The 16789-nt window shown below is 47.2% G+C and overlaps 1 protein-coding gene across 11 annotated transcripts in view; it reads left to right on the plus strand.

Annotated features, from left to right (window-relative positions):
* TENM4 (teneurin transmembrane protein 4) overlaps nt 1-15221 on the plus strand; it is a 628724-nt gene extending 613503 nt beyond the window's left edge. For all 11 annotated transcript variants that reach the window (XM_081909492.1, XM_081909496.1, XM_081909502.1 and 8 more), the window contains 4 exons: nt 5239-5535; nt 7387-9001; nt 11687-11829; nt 14301-15221. In XM_081909492.1, the coding sequence (XP_081765618.1) occupies nt 5239-5535; nt 7387-9001; nt 11687-11829; nt 14301-15059 (2814 nt within the window). In that variant the 3' untranslated portion in view covers nt 15060-15221. The remainder of the gene's footprint in view (nt 1-5238; nt 5536-7386; nt 9002-11686; nt 11830-14300) is intronic.
* Nucleotides 15222-16789: the final 1568 nt, after the last annotated feature.

Genomic DNA, 16789 nt, shown 5'->3' on the forward strand with positions numbered 1-16789 from the left:
GAAACCCAACAGTACAGACTCTGTGGAATGTAAACAACCTGTCTCGTGACAAGCACTTCGCTGCACAGAGAAGAAAGCAGAAACCAACATCCTCCCCCTTTCTGTGAACATCTCTGGGCAGCGTGTTCGTACAATATCAGTACAAACCCAACTTCTGCACATAGGTACAGTGTTGATCCCTTGATACAATCTTGGACAATACATCAGCAGGAATTTCATTACCTGGCATATAGGACACCGTTACGAGTCCCTTCTGAATACGTTCCCTAGCATGTTACAACTTCAATTGCAAGTGCTTCGTGCTTTGCTTACAACCTTCAGAATTCAGCAAAGCCAAACATGCTTTGTTGTCCTGGTAAACCTGGATTGGACATTTGACAGGAATTTTCATGTCTTTGCACAATTGTAACAACCATTCACAATCTTTAAGTGAATAAGACAGTGCATTCAGTTCAGCTTCACAAGTACTTAAGCTAACTGTTGTTTGCTTCTTGCATGACCAATCAAATAGACCCTGATTGTACTTATAGCAAACTCCAGACGTACTTTTCCTGTCTGTAGAGTCACTTCCAAAACTTGCATCTGCAAATATCTCAAGACCACCAGACTTCTGATTGTTAAATCTCAGTCTGTAATGCATAGTGCCTTTCAAATACCGCGCTATGCGTTTCAGAGCTTTCCAATCCTTAACAGTAGGATTGTTGACTTGTCTGCTTAGCAAATTACAGCTTACAGCAATGTCTGGTCTTGAACATCTGGCAATGAAGTTTAGCTTGCCTAGCACACTTCTGTACAGTGTAGTGTCAGAAAATGCTTCTTCAGTGTCATCTACCTGATAACCTGTTATCATCGGTGTGTCCACAGGGTTAGCATCCATCAGGTTTAGTTTGCTTAACACATCAGCAATTTTCCGTGACTGGTGTACTAGAATGTTACCATCTTGATCTCTCTCTATTTCCAGAGATAGGTAGTTGTTTACCTCACCAAGATCTTTCATGTCAAAGTGCTCTTTTAGTTGAGCTAGGGCGTTATTGTACATTGTGACATCTTTCCAAAAGAATAAAAGATCATCAACATAAAACAAACAATACAGTTTCTGTTGCCCCTCCTCTTTGACAAATACACATGGATCAGCTTTCCCTTGCTGAAAACCTAGAGAAAACAATACTTCAGTGAGTTTTGTGTGCCAACACCGTGCACTTTGTTTGAGACCATAAAGGGACTTTTTCAGAGCACAAACAAATCCCTGTTTTACCTGTACGCCATCAGGTGGAAGCATATAAAGTGATTCACCTAGAGATCCGTACAGAAAAGCTGTATTTACATCATGGTGACTAATGTGTAGATTTTCTTCTGCAGCTAGCTTGAGCATAAGCCTAATGCTCTCATACCTCACTGTGGGTGAGTAGGTCTCGTGATAGTCTTCACCTGGTACCTGTGCAAAACCTCTGGCTACCAACCTGGCTTTGTGTCTGACTATCTTGCCATTTTGATCAGTCTTCGCTTTGAAGACCCATTTGCTTCCAAGCAATTTCATTCCTGGAACTATTGGAACTAGGTCCCATGTTTTGTTCCTTTCTAAGGAATCAAGCTCAGCCTTCATGGCATTTAACCATGGCTCAGCTTCCTTTGAATCCAAATCCTGGATTTCTTGGAAACTTGAAGGTTCAAAAACCTTCTTGGAGCTTTTAACAGCTGTTACTGCAATCTTAGCAAACTCATCAGCAAATCTCTTTGGAGGTCTGCCTTTTGTGGCTCTCTGTGACCTACGAATTAGCCTTAAGTCTTCAACACTTTCCTCTTCCTTCTTGGGAGAAAAGTGACCTATTGTGAACAATGGTTCCTCCAATTCTTGATCAGAGCTTTCAGAGGGTCGCATAGAGGCTTTCGCACTCTTGAAATCCTCTGAATCACCTGATTCAGTTTCAGTTTCAGAATCAGAACCTTCTTCAGTGGGTGTGGGTTGTTGTGGTTGCTTTTGACTATCCTCAGTCTCATCACTGTCATCAGGATAACATTGGAAAATTCCCACATTCTCCCCCCACTTGGCATTGTACTCAACACTTCTTGTGAGCTTCATCTCCTTAGAGTCAGTCATCATTATTCTGTAAGAACCTTTCTGATAACCTAGAAAGATACCATGCAATTCACGCTTGTCTAACTTGGAGTGTTGTGGTGAGTGAACCCACATATCAGAACCAAAAATTTTCATGTGTTTGATGTATGGCTTCTTGCCAAACATCTTCTCATAGGGGGTACAACCAATCGCTGAAGATAACCTGCGATTATAACTGTAAGTGAAACATGAGAGAGCTTCGGCCCAATAACTCTCTGGAAGATTTGCATCATGCAGCAAGGTTTTTAACCCTTGAAGCAATGTTTGATTTGCTCGTTCCGCAAGTCCATTCTGCCATGGCGAGCGAGGACTAGACAAATCGTGTTGAATTCCTTTCTCAGCCCGAAAAGCTTCAAACTGCTGAGAAGTGAATTCTCCCCCCCCGGTCAGTGAAAAGAATCTTTATCTTCTTGCCATGCACATTTCCCAACCAAGCACAGAATTCCTTGAACCTAGGAAAAGCCTCTGACTTCTGCTTGAGATTGTACACATAAATATACCTGGAAAATGCATCAAGAAGAACCATGAAGTACCTATTTCCACCCAAAGAGGGCGCTAGTGGTCCAACCAAATCAGCATGAATAATTTGGTATGGTTCTGTAGCTTGCCTACTAGACACCTTACCTTTCGCAGCCATTTTCACCTTGTTTGCTGCGCATGCCTTGCACTTCATGTGGTACCTGCAGGGTTTAATAGTCATACCTTCAACCAAGGCAGGCATTTTAGATACTGCCTCAAAATGCAAATGAGCAAATTTCCTGTGAAAATCGTGAATACATTCTGCATGCAAACTTTTGTTAGAACCTGCAATGCAACAAGTGTCATCCTGCACAACATCATCATAATACAAAAGAAACAAACGACCAACAAATTCAGCATACAATTGATAATCATTTTTCTTGGTGATGATGCATCTATTGTTTTTAAAGGAAACGTCAATCTTCTTCTCAATCAGCTGTCCAACGCTGAGCAGATTATGTTTCGCATCCGGCACATAAAGCACATCCTGTATCGATAAGTCCAAACTGTGAAGAACAACAGTTCCGTAGCCTTTACTGGGGATTGTGTGGTCATCCGCCTGGTGAATTGCACCTTCCTGCGGTGTAAAAGACACGAACAGTCTCTTATCGTTGCACATGTGATGGGTTGCCGCTGAATCAACAACGAAGAAAGATCTAGACGTCTTCTGGACCTCTGCAACCTCTGCAACCTTTGTAACCTTTGGAGCGTAGTGTGAGACCATTGCCTTGTGCTGCGTTGTCCTGGACACCGGACCTTTGCCTTTGCTCTGGCCTTTTCCACGCGATGAGCTTTCGCTGCGCTGCTCTGTCTTGGCCCTGGGATATTTGCATTCCCTCTTCATATGGCCTAGACGTCCACACGAGTAGCATTTCACTGCCTTCAAAGCTTTGGCGCCATCTGGTGGTTCCACTGCACTATGGGATGACGTCTGTGAAGACTCCCCATTTCCCATGCAGCCAGCACCCCGGCGATCTGCTTCATTCTGAATCATGGCAGTATCACAAGCTACTGTGAGTTGAGCATTTGGCTGATCAGTGGTATCAAATTCCCCACTTTCCTTGTCCAGCCTTCTGCAGCTAGCCATCATGACTCTGGCATTAGCCTTTTGCGTCATCTATGCTGCTTTAAATCAAGCTGCTTCTGTGTACAGCTGCTTCAATCCAAAGGCAAATCAAAACAGCCTCTGCTTGTGAGCCTGAGCCTCTTTGCTTATCTGCAGCTGCTTCAAACTGCATTCCCAAAGGCAAGTTCAATGTTACTTTCACTTTCCCAGCCATCCAAGCCACTACGCTTGTGCCGTGGAAAACGGCTTTAAAAGTTCAAAGTCCAGCCTTAAAGCCATTAATTAGAAGCTGGCAGGCTGCCCGGAGCAGTAGCACATACCTTCATCAATCATCTTGACGCGCAGAGCAGATACCGTGCGTTCCGTCTCTCTGCCGCTGTTCCGATGCTTTGCCGGCACTTCGTCTCTTGCTCCTTTGTTCCTTTGCCAGGAGCCCGACTTCTGGAGTCCATTCTCAAAACACTGCGTTTTTCTGGGCCCGGAACCAAATGTTGGAGATAAGCAGTGTCCAGTGCACAGCGGAATGATGAAAAGTATGAGCCAACATGCTCTATACTACTTTATTTACAGTTCAAAGCTGGTAAGTTACAGAAAACCATTTTCCCTCTGCCGGAGCAGAGAAAGCGTCATCTCTCCTCTAAAGCACGGAGAGAATCACAAACTGAAACTGCAAAGAAACAGTGAAAAACAGGAAACCAGTGTACGTCACATCCAGTCTCCCGTTCCCGTGAGAAACCCAACAGTACAGACTCTGTGGAATGTAAACAACCTGTCTCGTGACAAGCACTTCGCTGCACAGAGAAGAAAGCAGAAACCAACAGATAAACGGTGTTTCCGCGTGCTGCTCTGGTTCACCAGAAGCGGCTTAGTCATGCTGGCCACATGACGCGGAAGCTGTACGCCGGCTCCCTTGGCCAATAAAGAGATGAGCGCCGCAACCCCAGAGTCGGTCACAACTGGACCTAATGGTCAGGGGTCCCTTTACCTTTACCTTTAATTGTGTATAGCAGCCTTTCCCAAACTTAACCCCCCCCCCCACCAATGTTTTGGACTACCACTCCCATCATCCCAGCACAGCCAGCACAGCCTATTGTCATGAATGATGGGAGCTGATGGGAGTTAGAATTCAAAACATCTGGGAACGCTCCAACTTGAGTAAGGCTGGTGTATAGGATTGCGGCCTTAATTCCTCTATTCAGCAACTGAGCTGCATGTGAAGATTCATTTTATAGTCCTTCCTGTTCTCTTGCTGCGGGTGGCCAGCAACTAAATTTTACTCAGGAGCAGAACCATTGAAATTAGTGAACATGGCTAAATTAGGTCCATTCATGTCAGTAGGTGTTCTTTGCTTAAAACTTGATTCGAACAGCATCCAGGGTCTTGGAACTTGTCAAAGACCCCTTGGATTTGCTTGCAAAATGAAACTCAAATCCAGTAATTGTAACCCTGAAAAAGACTTTGTTGCTTTGCAGAGCAGTTCACCCACCAGCTTTCTGTTCAGTTCTGATGCTTAACTCTTCCCTTTTCTCTGCTGCAGGTTCATAACAGGAACTTGCTGTCGTTAGACTTTGACCGCGTGACGAGGACAGAGAAGATCTACGACGACCACCGCAAGTTCACCCTGAGGATCCTTTATGACCAGGCCGGCCGGCCCACGCTTTGGTCTCCTAGCAGCAGGTTGAACGGGGTCAACGTAACTTACTCCGCAGGAGGACATATTGCTGGGATCCAAAGGGGAACCATGTCGGAAAGGATGGAATACGACCAGTCTGGCAGGATTACATCCAGAATCTTTGCCGATGGCAAATCTTGGAGCTACACCTACTTGGAGAAGGTGAGGGCCGCCTGTAAAAAGATGCTGCTAAACTTGTAGCCTAGAACCGTAGGGGACCCCAAAGTCATCTAGCCCAACCCCCTGCAATGCAGGAATCTCAGCTAAAGGTGTTCTGAGTGCCACATCCCTTAATTTCTGTTTTCTACTATTCCTCATTTTTACCCCCCTTTAATAATTCTAACAGCTCATGTACGTGACCCTGAAATTCAGTCTTAAGGAGCATAGTTTTGGGGATTCTGGAGTTGGTCGCAACAGCACCATTCCCATATCCCACACAAGCCAAGAAGACACCAGCCCGCTTTGTCGACAAGTAAATCCACATTATTCTTAATTTTGAGCATAGCAATTCCCTCATCTCATGGAATTCTGGGCTGTTTAGCGTTCAGCGGTGGAGTTTAACAGGGGATTTTGGTTGTTTCAGAAACTGGATCTATCAATAATAGAGCCTTGTGGCTCCTTAAGGACTGAAAAATTAATTATGGCATAAGTTTTCATGGACTAGAGCCCACTTCGTCAGATGATAGTGGACTCCAGTCCATGAATGCTTATGCCATAATTAATTTGTTGCTATGGTATCCAGCTAATCCAAGGGTTTAAAGTTGTGCAACAGAATTTTCCCTGTCCCTCCTTGCCCCACCCCATGCACCCCCTGGAGCAGATTTGGGCAAGGCACTGAGAAAAGAGAATGGGGGAAGAAGCTTCATTACTCAGCAGTAAATCATTGCACTAATGAATTACTTAGTGCTACATTGGATACAGTCATTGTTCTTTAAGGTACTACAAGGCACACTACCGGTTTTGCTGACCAACACAGCTACCCCTCTGGAAACTGCAGCTATCTATTGCTCCTCTGTCAGGGCTGGAGTCAGATGCAGGTCAGCACAAAGAAGCAGAGTCTGTTGTCTGTGTCTTCTTTGTTCAAGGAAATGGCATACAACCTTTCCAGTAGGTCTTACCCAGATAGAGCAGTTGCCAGGACTGCTGCCCCCTGCCTTCCACCCCCTCCTAAGACTTCTCCTTTCCCAGATGTTTCCCAAGCAGTCTCAAACTGTGTCCGCGCACCTCCGGGCTCTGTTCTTCTCTCCTTGTTGTCCTGCACATTCTTGGAGACCAGGGGGGGAGGAGAACTTGTTGCATCCAGAGACTCCCAGGAGTCTTGAACAGGCCCTTGGCCCCGCCCCCTTCCTCTGCTTCAGCCTCAGAGTCTGAACTGCTCCCTGTCACAGGTTCCTCCTGCTCACTGAACCCTGTTGTCCGTTCGGTACCCAGCACCTCTTCCTAATCTCCCCCTTCTGACCTCTCCTCTGTGTCCCACCACCAATCCCCGGGCTCTGAGCCCTCCTTCTCTAGGGCTTCCCTTAGGGGTTCCCCAGCTGGCGCCTCCCATCACTCCTCATTGTCCAGCCAGTCCCTGACATCCACTAAAATTTTTATTACAGGGGCACCAGGAGGAAGTAAGCTATCAGTACCACAGAAAAGGCATTTTTCGATGTTTCAGTCTTCAAGTGTACTGCCCCTGCCCTAATTACAGAAATTTCAGGGGGGGGGCACTGTTTCTAGAAGAGGCAGAATTGCAAATGATAATTAAAATTAAAATAATGGACCTTAACCAACTCAACGAATCCGGCTAGGAGAATTCTGCCAAGGGGGACACACACATCAAAAAAAAAAGTACACCTGGTGGGGGGTCATTCCGCCTGACAAGCTGAAACGCTTGAGCTGATGGAGCAATTGCCATAGTGCTACACTGAATGCCCCCCAGTGCCCTAAAGAATTTCCTTGCTTGAGAAAGTTCAGATTTCCAACGGCTATAAAAAGAAGGATAATAACTGCTTTCTCTCTTGGTTACAGTCCATGGTGCTGCTTCTCCACAGCCAGCGACAGTACATCTTCGAGTTTGATAAGAACGACCGCTTGTCGTCAGTGACCATGCCCAATGTAGCCCGGCAGACCTTTGAAACGATCCGTTCCATCGGCTACTACCGGAACATCTACAGGCCCCCCGAGGGAAACGCCTCTGTCGTTCAGGACTTCAACGAGGAGCGGCAGCTTCTCCACACCTATCATTTGGGGACAGGGAGGCGGGTCATCTACAAGTACGGCAAGCTGTCCAAACTGGCCGAAATGCTCTATGACACCACCAAAATCAGCTTCACTTACGACGAAACCGCTGGCATGCTGAAGACCATAAACCTGCAAAATGAAGGGTTCACCTGCACCATCCGGTACCGGCAGATTGGGCCACTCATTGACCGGCAGATCTTCCGCTTCACGGAGGAAGGCATGGTGAACGCCCGCTTCGATTACAACTACGACAACAGCTTCCGGGTGACCAGCATGCAAGCGGTGATCAACGAGACGCCATTGCCCATCGACCTGTACCGGTACGATGACGTGTCGGGCAAGACAGAGCAGTTCGGCAAGTTCGGGGTCATCTACTACGACATCAACCAGATCATCACCACCGCCGTCATGACTCACACGAAACACTTTGACGCTTACGGCAGGATGAAGGAAGTGCAGTACGAGATATTCAGGTCCCTCATGTACTGGATGACGGTGCAGTACGACAACATGGGGAGGGTGGTGAAGAAGGAGCTGAAGGTCGGCCCGTACGCAAACACGACGAGGTATTCTTACGAGTACGATGCCGACGGGCAGCTGCAGACTGTGTCGATCAACGAGAAGCCACTCTGGCGGTACAGCTACGACCTGAACGGGAATCTCCATTTGCTGAGTCCCGGCAACAGCGCCCGCCTCACGCCTCTGAGGTACGACCTCAGGGACAGGATCACGAGGCTGGGGGACGTGCAATATAAGATGGACGAAGATGGCTTCTTGAGACAAAGAGGGAACGATGTTTTCGAGTACAACTCCGCAGGACTTCTCATCAAGGCGTACAACAAAGCCAGTGGCTGGAGCGTGAAGTACCGCTATGACGGACTTGGGAGGAGGGTGTCCAGCAAAACAGCCCACGGCCATCATCTGCAGTTCTTCTACGCGGATCTCACCAACCCCACCAAAGTCACCCACCTGTACAACCACTCCAGCTCTGAGATAACGTCCCTCTATTACGACCTGCAGGGCCACCTCTTTGCCATGGAGCTCAGCAGCGGGGACGAGTTCTACATCGCTTGCGACAACATCGGGACTCCTCTGGCCGTCTTCAGTGGGACGGGCCTCATGATCAAGCAGATCCTGTACACGGCTTATGGGGAGATCTACACTGACACCAACCCAAACTTCCAGATCATCATCGGCTACCATGGAGGCCTCTACGATCCCCTCACCAAACTGATACACATGGGGAAGAGAGACTATGATGTGCTCGCCGGCCGGTGGACCAGCCCAGACCACGACATTTGGAAACGTCTCAGCAGCAGCAATATAATGCCTTTCAGTCTCTACATGTTCAAGAATAACAATCCTATCAGTAACTCTCAGGATATCAAGTGCTACATGACAGGTAAGGTTCATTTTTGGCCAGCCCAGCTGGTCTCGAGTCCACCAGTCAGCTCAGTTTCACCGTATTTGACTATGCATCTCTTAAAAACAATGTCAGTTTTAAAATCTGCACCCAGGTATTTTCAGTTTCTCCCGAATTATTTTTTACTTCATTGGGAAGAGCAGCTTATATATGGTTCTATACTTTGGAGTTAAAAGCTGAATCTCTCACTGTACTGTTGCATGGTAGCTAGATAGAAAAGAAGAAATGTTTCCTTAGATTGCTAGGGAAGAGTTAAAGCAAATTATTATTATTAATTTTATTATTAATTTTATTATTTATATGCCATCCATCTGACCGGGTTGCCCCAGGCACTCTGGGCGGCTCCCAACAAAATATTAAAAACACAATAAAACATTGAACATTGAAAACCTCCTTATAACAAGGTGCATCGATTCATGCAGAGGTTGTTATTCTCTCAGGTCAGTTAGCTAGGTGGAAACCTTCGATTTAAACACTCCACAAACTTGTGCAAACTGGTTTATAGCAGAAAACACTATAAAGGACTACAAATCTCTGTCGCGCCCAAAAACGTTCAAGGTGTAAGGACTGAGGAGGGGAATCAAAGGTGTAGCACTAAGTTGAGTACATGCATAGGGGACAAGGTCCACTCATGAAACAGGACTTCCCTCCAATCTCTCCTCTCCCGTGGCCCCTAAACCTGATCTGAGGCTTCTCCCAGCCCTCCAGAGCCTATTTAGGGGGTGCACGGGGCACCCAGAGGGAGGAAGTGCCATTGCACGAGCAGACCTCATTTCCAAAAACAAAGTAGAACTGACTTAGGTGAGCTGGAAGAGGACAGACGCTGGACGAGCCGCCTGTTCATCATAAACAACTTAATGATTTTAGAAAGCTGACTTTTGACCAGTGTGGCTCAGAATCATCTATACTTGACTACAGCTCTCTCAAGTTTCAGGCAGGGGTCTGACAGGGGTTAACTTGGGAACAGTCCTACTCATGGCAGACGGGAAATGCCCACAAGGCCCACTGGAGCAAGATTATGAGTCCTCACCTCCCTCAAAGGGTGCACATGGATGATGAATGCATGGTCCGGGTTCAAGTAGGAAGAGGTAGCTGTCAACCTTCCCTTTTTTTTTGTGGGAAAATTCCAGTGCCGTTTCCCGCTGCTATCCCGGATTGTTAGATATCCCATAGACTGTCCCCGGGACAGGTGAGGCTGCTGATCCCTTATTTTCGAGGCTGCCGATCCCTTATTTTCAAATCTGAAAGTTGACAGCTATGGTCCTGAACCACATACAAGCTTTATAGTTCAAAACAAGCACCTCGATGCGAGCCCGGAAGCTCATTGGAAGCTAGCGCAGTTGTGCCCAAACTGGTGCTATATGTTCAGACCGTATTGTGTTGTTCGACAATCTGGCTGCCAATTTTGGCACCATCTGCAGTTACTGAGCCATCTTCAAAGGCAGCCCCACATGTAACTCGCTGCAGTTATCTAACCTAGAGATTGCCAGAGAAGACACAATAGACACTAGACTTTCCCTAGCTTGGTTGTATCAAAAACCCACTTTGGTACTTTATGCCTATGTGCAAAAAGTGTCCCTCTCCCCCTTTTGAGTCCTTCACGTGGAAGGGGGCTAGATCTGGTCTTGAAGGCCAAGTGGGCAGGGGTCAAGTGACCTTTGCTTGTCCACACGGGTCTTGCAAAGGATTTTTTGCAAGGGACTCCTCATGGCCTTACAATCAGCTGATTGTTGGGTTTTGCGAAGTCCCGCTGCAAAGCTCTCCGTTTTCCAAGGGGCTCAGCCAGACCCGATAATCCCCTTCCTGCAGATTAAAGGATGATTAATGTTCTTCTAATTTCCTATCACTTGCACAGAGGTATCCGTGTGTGCATCAGCTGGGAGGCCAAATTCAAAATTGCATCTAAATAAACTGCATTAAGGAGGCTCGCTCCAGGAGAGCAGCGGCTGAGTCCTTTCTAATCATGACCTTTTTATCAAGCCTTTTAAAAATAACAATGCGATTAAGCGTTAATTCACCCATGAGAAGCGCTACTTAAGGGATGGAGGAAAAACAAGTATCATGTGCCTTAAATATAGGCCAGAGCAGAGAGACGGCAGCCTTTGACCAAACTCCCACCAGAGTCGCTGCGGAATTAAATTTGGGGCAAGTAATTCGCGGGTGGGAGAAAGTGTGCATTCGGGGGGGAGGAATAGCACAGCCTGGACAGACACAACACACTGACGTAACAGTAGCAGGAATGTAGTAGGGAAGAATTCAGTGGCACAGGAAGATTTCAGCAAGTCTCGAAGGACTTGCAGCGAGGAAATAAAGAGGGGTGGGAAAACACAGCAAGTTGGGGGAGTACTTGCACTTTGATGTGCTTTCAAACTGCTAGGTTGGCCAGAGCAGGGACCGAGCAATGGGAGCTCACCCCGTCGTGGGGATTTGAACCGCCGACCTTCTGATCGGCAAGTCCTAGGCTCTGTGGTTTAACCCACAGCACCACCCACGTCCCTTCACTGCATGAATAGACATGAGCAAATATAGTCAATTCCTTCCCCCCACCCACACACATTGGGTGGAAGGCCTTTCCAAGTTACCTGACTTTCTTTCCAGGTGCCTACAGGCAATAAAATATAATGAACAAGCTAACCCTTCGGTTTCTCGTTTATCACATCCCAGATGTCAACAGCTGGCTGCTCACATTTGGGTTTCAACTGCACAACGTCATCCCTGGATATCCTAAGCCAGACATGGATGCTGTGGAGCCATCCTATGAACTCATCCACACCCAACTGAAGACTCAAGAATGGGACAATAGCAAGGTAATCTACCTCACTGTTCACACATCACAGTAAGCCATAGTTAAAATTTCAAAAGACCCAGTTTTGCTCCTCCCTGACTCCTGGCTGAGCCATGCGTTGAGTTACAAACCACGAGCCTTGGTTTATCATGATGCTTGGACCCAGGGTCATGGTTTGTTTCCCGCAAGCAACCCATGAGAAGTAAGCCATGATTAAGCCTTGGATGTTTTGTTTGGAAAGAAGCCAACCTAAAGTCTTAATGTGACAAGCTAAAGCTTCTCGGTTGTTGCAGCCAACAGTGAGGGAGTTGTGAAGGAGGGATTTCTGAGCCTAATCTACCAGCATTCTGCTCATTCACGTTACACTATAGTTAAACGTTAACTATGGTTTAATGTGATGTGGGAACCAGACCACTGTCTGTTTCTAGAAAGCCCCCTATTGGAGTCATTAAATTATTCCACAAATTACCCTTCCGTTTAGTGGGGTAAATAGCCAGCAGACCACCTCTCCAGATCTAAACATAACTGCTTCCAGGTGCACAGAACCTTATTCATACACGTGCAACATTTTATATACCACCCGATAGCCAAGGTTCCCTTAAAAAACTAGAAACGTAAAGAAGAAAAATGCAAACCAAACAACAGTAGTGCAAATAATGTTTAAAGCACCAACAGATTTTAAGATTGAAAAGCCTGGGAAGCCAAAATGATCTTCACCCGGGACTGAGAGGGCCATAACTGGATGCAAAATGTTGGGAGGTGACAGGCAAGCCGCTCTAGGGAGGGCATTCGACAAATGGGCACCACCACTAAAAAGACTGTGTCTTTAGTCGCTACCCCCTATACCTCATTTGCAAATGATTATGGGTACAAAAATAGTGCATTCGTGATTTATACCAAACCACAAATCCAGTGTTTCTGCATTGGAGGGGTGCTCTTACGCAACGGAAGCAGGACAAAAACAGAGCACTGGTGGTATCAAAAGTTACAAGGTTTCAGCAGGAGAAGCAACGTGGCATTTTCTTCCTTCCGTATCTACTCCGCAGGGTTTTGGCAGTGACTGGGCTAAAATTGGTTCCATTCTGCCAAATGGATCGTGGAAGCCAGAATGGCCTCTGCAATCCGCTCCGCAGCTAGATTGGTTGGTATTTTGACTCGCCCCCAACATGTGGAGAAAGTTGGTTCTTTTGCCCCCCACGTTCAAAACATATTGGGTGGGAGTGGTGGTTTAACTTACCCTTCACCGGATCAAAGATCTGCCCTCGTGAGATGTGGCGGCCACCTTTAGTAGTCACCTTTGGCAAGCTGCACACATGCTGTTAATGTCCTGACAGATGCTCCTTTTGTGCCAAGCAAAACAGTTGCTTTTTCCCAGGATTTACGTGGGACTCCCTGTCAGCATCTGCAGGTTTTCCCTCGGTGCTCTTATCTACTAATGCACATGAGTTCTCTCCTTTCCATCCACGATACCTCTGGGCTGTTTTGTACCATTTCTCTCTACCTGAACAGTTTGCTGAAAGCTTCCCCATTATCAGAGGCCCGCTAGCTCCCATTCAAGTTGCACTTTCTACCGCGCGTCTTCGCTAATTCAGTGGCAAAGAGGTGGGGAATACATGGTAGAAGATGAAACGGAATGGATAGCAATTTTCAAAGGCAGGGTACTTTGTCTCTTTGAACTCTGCACAATCCGTTTGCGCCCCTTCCTTTTTATTTCCACAGCCACACAGCCCAAGAGTTGTTTTTCTCCCGCGGAAGAAAACGCTCTTCCCAAATGCATTACTGTATTATTAAAAGGGTGTATTCAAGGTCGTTAGATCTTAAAATTAAGCAGCTTTTCAAAGGCACAGAGCTTGTTTTGAGATAACAGGGAAGTGGTTGTTTTTTTTTTTTAAATTACGATCACAGCCAGGTCCCTGATAACATTGTGCAGAACAACCCAGAAGCTCTTGCCAACGAAGCAGCGTCTCTACCCCCCTCGTTCCGCCTGGACACTGAGGTCCAGTGCCGAGGGCCTTCTGGCGGTTCCCTCGCTGCGAAAAGCCAAGTTACAGGGAACCAGGCAGAGGGCCTTCTCAGTAGTGGCACCTGACCTGTGGAATGTCCTCCCACCAGATGTCAAAGGAAAAAATAACTACCAGACTTTTAGGAGACATCTGAAGGCAGCCATGTTTTAATATCTGAAGGACTATTGTATTTTAATATTTTGTTGGAAGCAGCCCAGAGTGGCTGGGGAAACCCAGCCAGATGGGCAGGGTATAAATAATAAATTATTATTATTATTAATCTGTAGAAAAAACCAGGGAAAGTCCAGAGGTCTATGAACAAGTGTTGGAGCTAATTCACGAAACTCTGTGCCATAAAGACTAAAGTGTTCGTCTTTAAGGCGCTGTAAGCTGTTGTTGTTGCTGCCACTGCTGTTGTTTGCTCAACCTGCACCCATCGCTAACACGAGCCTCTCTCTTCCCTCTCTTTTTCTCTCTGCTGCTTGCTCAGTCGATCCTGGGAGTGCAGTGTGAGGTGCAGAAGCAGCTGAAGGCTTTCGTCACCCTAGAGCGCTTTGAGCAGATCTACAGCTCCAGCATCGCCGGCTGCCACGAAACCAAGGAGAACCACAACTTTGCCTCGGGGGGCTCCGTCATCGGCAAAGGGGTCAAGTTCGCCATGAAAGACGGCAGGGTGGCCACGGACATCATCAGCACGGCCAACGAAGACGGGCGGAGGGTAGCGGCCATACTCAACAACGCCCACTACCTAGACGACTTGCACTTCACCGTCGAGGGCGTGGACACCCACTACTTCGTCAAGCAAGGGCCGTCGGACGGAGACTTGTCCATCCTGGGCCTCAGCGGCGGCCGGAGGACCCTGGAGAACGGCGTCAACGTCACCGTCTCCCAAATCAACACGGTGCTCAACGGAAGGACTAGACGTTACACGGACATCCAGCTCCAGTACGGAGCACTGTGCCTGAACACCCGGTACGGGACGACCTTGGACGAGGAAAAGACCCGCGTGCTGGAGCTGGCCAGGCAGCGAGCGGTTGCCCAAGCCTGGGCACAGGAGCAGCAGAGACTGCGGGACGGGGAGGAGGGGACACGCTCCTGGACAGAAGGGGAGAAGCAGCAGTTGCTGAGCACAGGGCGGGTGCAGGGCTACGACGGCTACTTTGTGATCTCGGTGGAGCAGTACCCCGAACTCTCAGACAGCGCCAACAACATTCATTTCATGAGACAGAGCGAGATGGGCAGGAGGTGACAGGGAGGGTCGGCGCATTGACTTCTTGCCAAAGACAGCTACTCTTTTGTGGCCGCATACCAGACTGTGTTGTACTCAATCCTCTTTTTTTTTTTTTTTAAGAAACGGTGATGAAAAAGGTTGGGGTGGAATGATAATACAGTTGCACTGTAACTCATGCAACATCCTATTGTTTTATTTTTCTCTCTCTAAAATTGGCCTTCTCACCCATTACTGTTATCATTTCCCTCCATGCACACACGCACACACGCACACACAAACACGGACCAGAAGGTATATTTCACCTTTGTGTGAGCACGGTGGAAATCCTGTGTCCTTTTCGTCCATCCTTCTCCCCTTCCCCTTTGTCCATGCAAAACCCGTTAGGTTTCTTCGTGTGGCGAGAAAAGGGTCTCTGCGTAAGTTCCGCGCAAACCCTGTTTGGGTTGAAAAAGAAGAAAAGGTGAAAGAAGAAGAGGGGGGGATGCGATCTTTCAGCATTCTGCGCTGCACACAGCAAAGCGAAGAAGAAGCAGCCGTGGACTGTTCTGAATCTTCTTTACGTGATAAACGTGAGCCTCCAAATGAGAACTTGCAGGTCATTTTCACACTTCACACTCGTTTCTGGGCCATCCTGCAGCTCAGAAGTAGCTGGGCAAGGCGAAATAGCTGCGTCTTATAGACTTGCCAGATGAGTCTTTTCCCTTCCCGAGATGGAAATAATCTCTTTTTTATTTTTTTTAAATGAGTCTTTTTTACTACGATAGGCTATTTTGTTCACCGGTTTGGTTTGGGTTTTTTGTGTGAGTGCGACAGAGTACGTATCGCTGCAAATCTTCCTTGCTTCTTTTGGTTGGTTTGTTTTTCTATTAGTTTGAAACCCCATTTCAGACTGGGGTGGGGGGTTTCCCAGGGTGCGGGGGTTGGGAGAGATTGACGCTCTACTAGAATAAATTTTCTTGCACATGCTGTTGGATGGGGAAAAAAGCACCTATGATGTATATTTGTCAAATGGCAAAACCTTCCTTAAATATATAGTATTTCTGTACACCAGGTTGAGTGTCTTAACCGTTATCCTTTGAGGCAGCAAATGGCCAATAGCAGAATCGCCATTAGTGGTGGGATGTTCTTGGCGCCTCACGAGGGCGATAGACCAAACTAGAGGTGGATGTGAGAGGCTGTGTGAGTGTGTGGAGAATCCCTCAATGGCTTTGGTTGTTAATTCAGTGTTGCTGTGGGGACGGGCGGGGGGGAATCGGGTGTGATTGGAGCAACAGCAGCCCCTTTATCTGAGGGCCATTTTCCCAATCAGAATCCCACTCCCTTGCTGCTTTTCCCCCCTCAGGAAAGAAAGGCATTCAGTCCATGTATCTTTCCCCCTAAAAGTAGAAACGTAGCTGGCAATAATATTTAGTGGGCAGATGGTCTGTGAGGAAAGACATACACACACACTGTTTTGGTCAAATTCTGGGCCTAACCGCACTTGAAAACACATTCTGCTCTGAGCCCAGCTTTGGCTGGGGAGGGCGGGGTATAAATAAAATATTATTATTCTTATTATTCTTGTTACTATAGGGAAACCGTTTTTCTAACTGCAGTATGAGGAGGGCGGGGGATTTTTTTTGACAAGATTTTGACAGGAGGGAAGGGTTAAACCTCCCCTCCCCACGCGTTGTGATGCAAATAGAAATTGCACAAACCTATTGTCCCCACCTGTAATTAAATTAAGCGGGGGCAGGGGAAGATAACGT

This window comes from Podarcis melisellensis (genome assembly GCF_964234715.1).
Source record: "Podarcis melisellensis genome assembly, chromosome: 4".
NCBI classification, from domain to species: Eukaryota; Metazoa; Chordata; class Lepidosauria; order Squamata; family Lacertidae; genus Podarcis; species Podarcis melisellensis.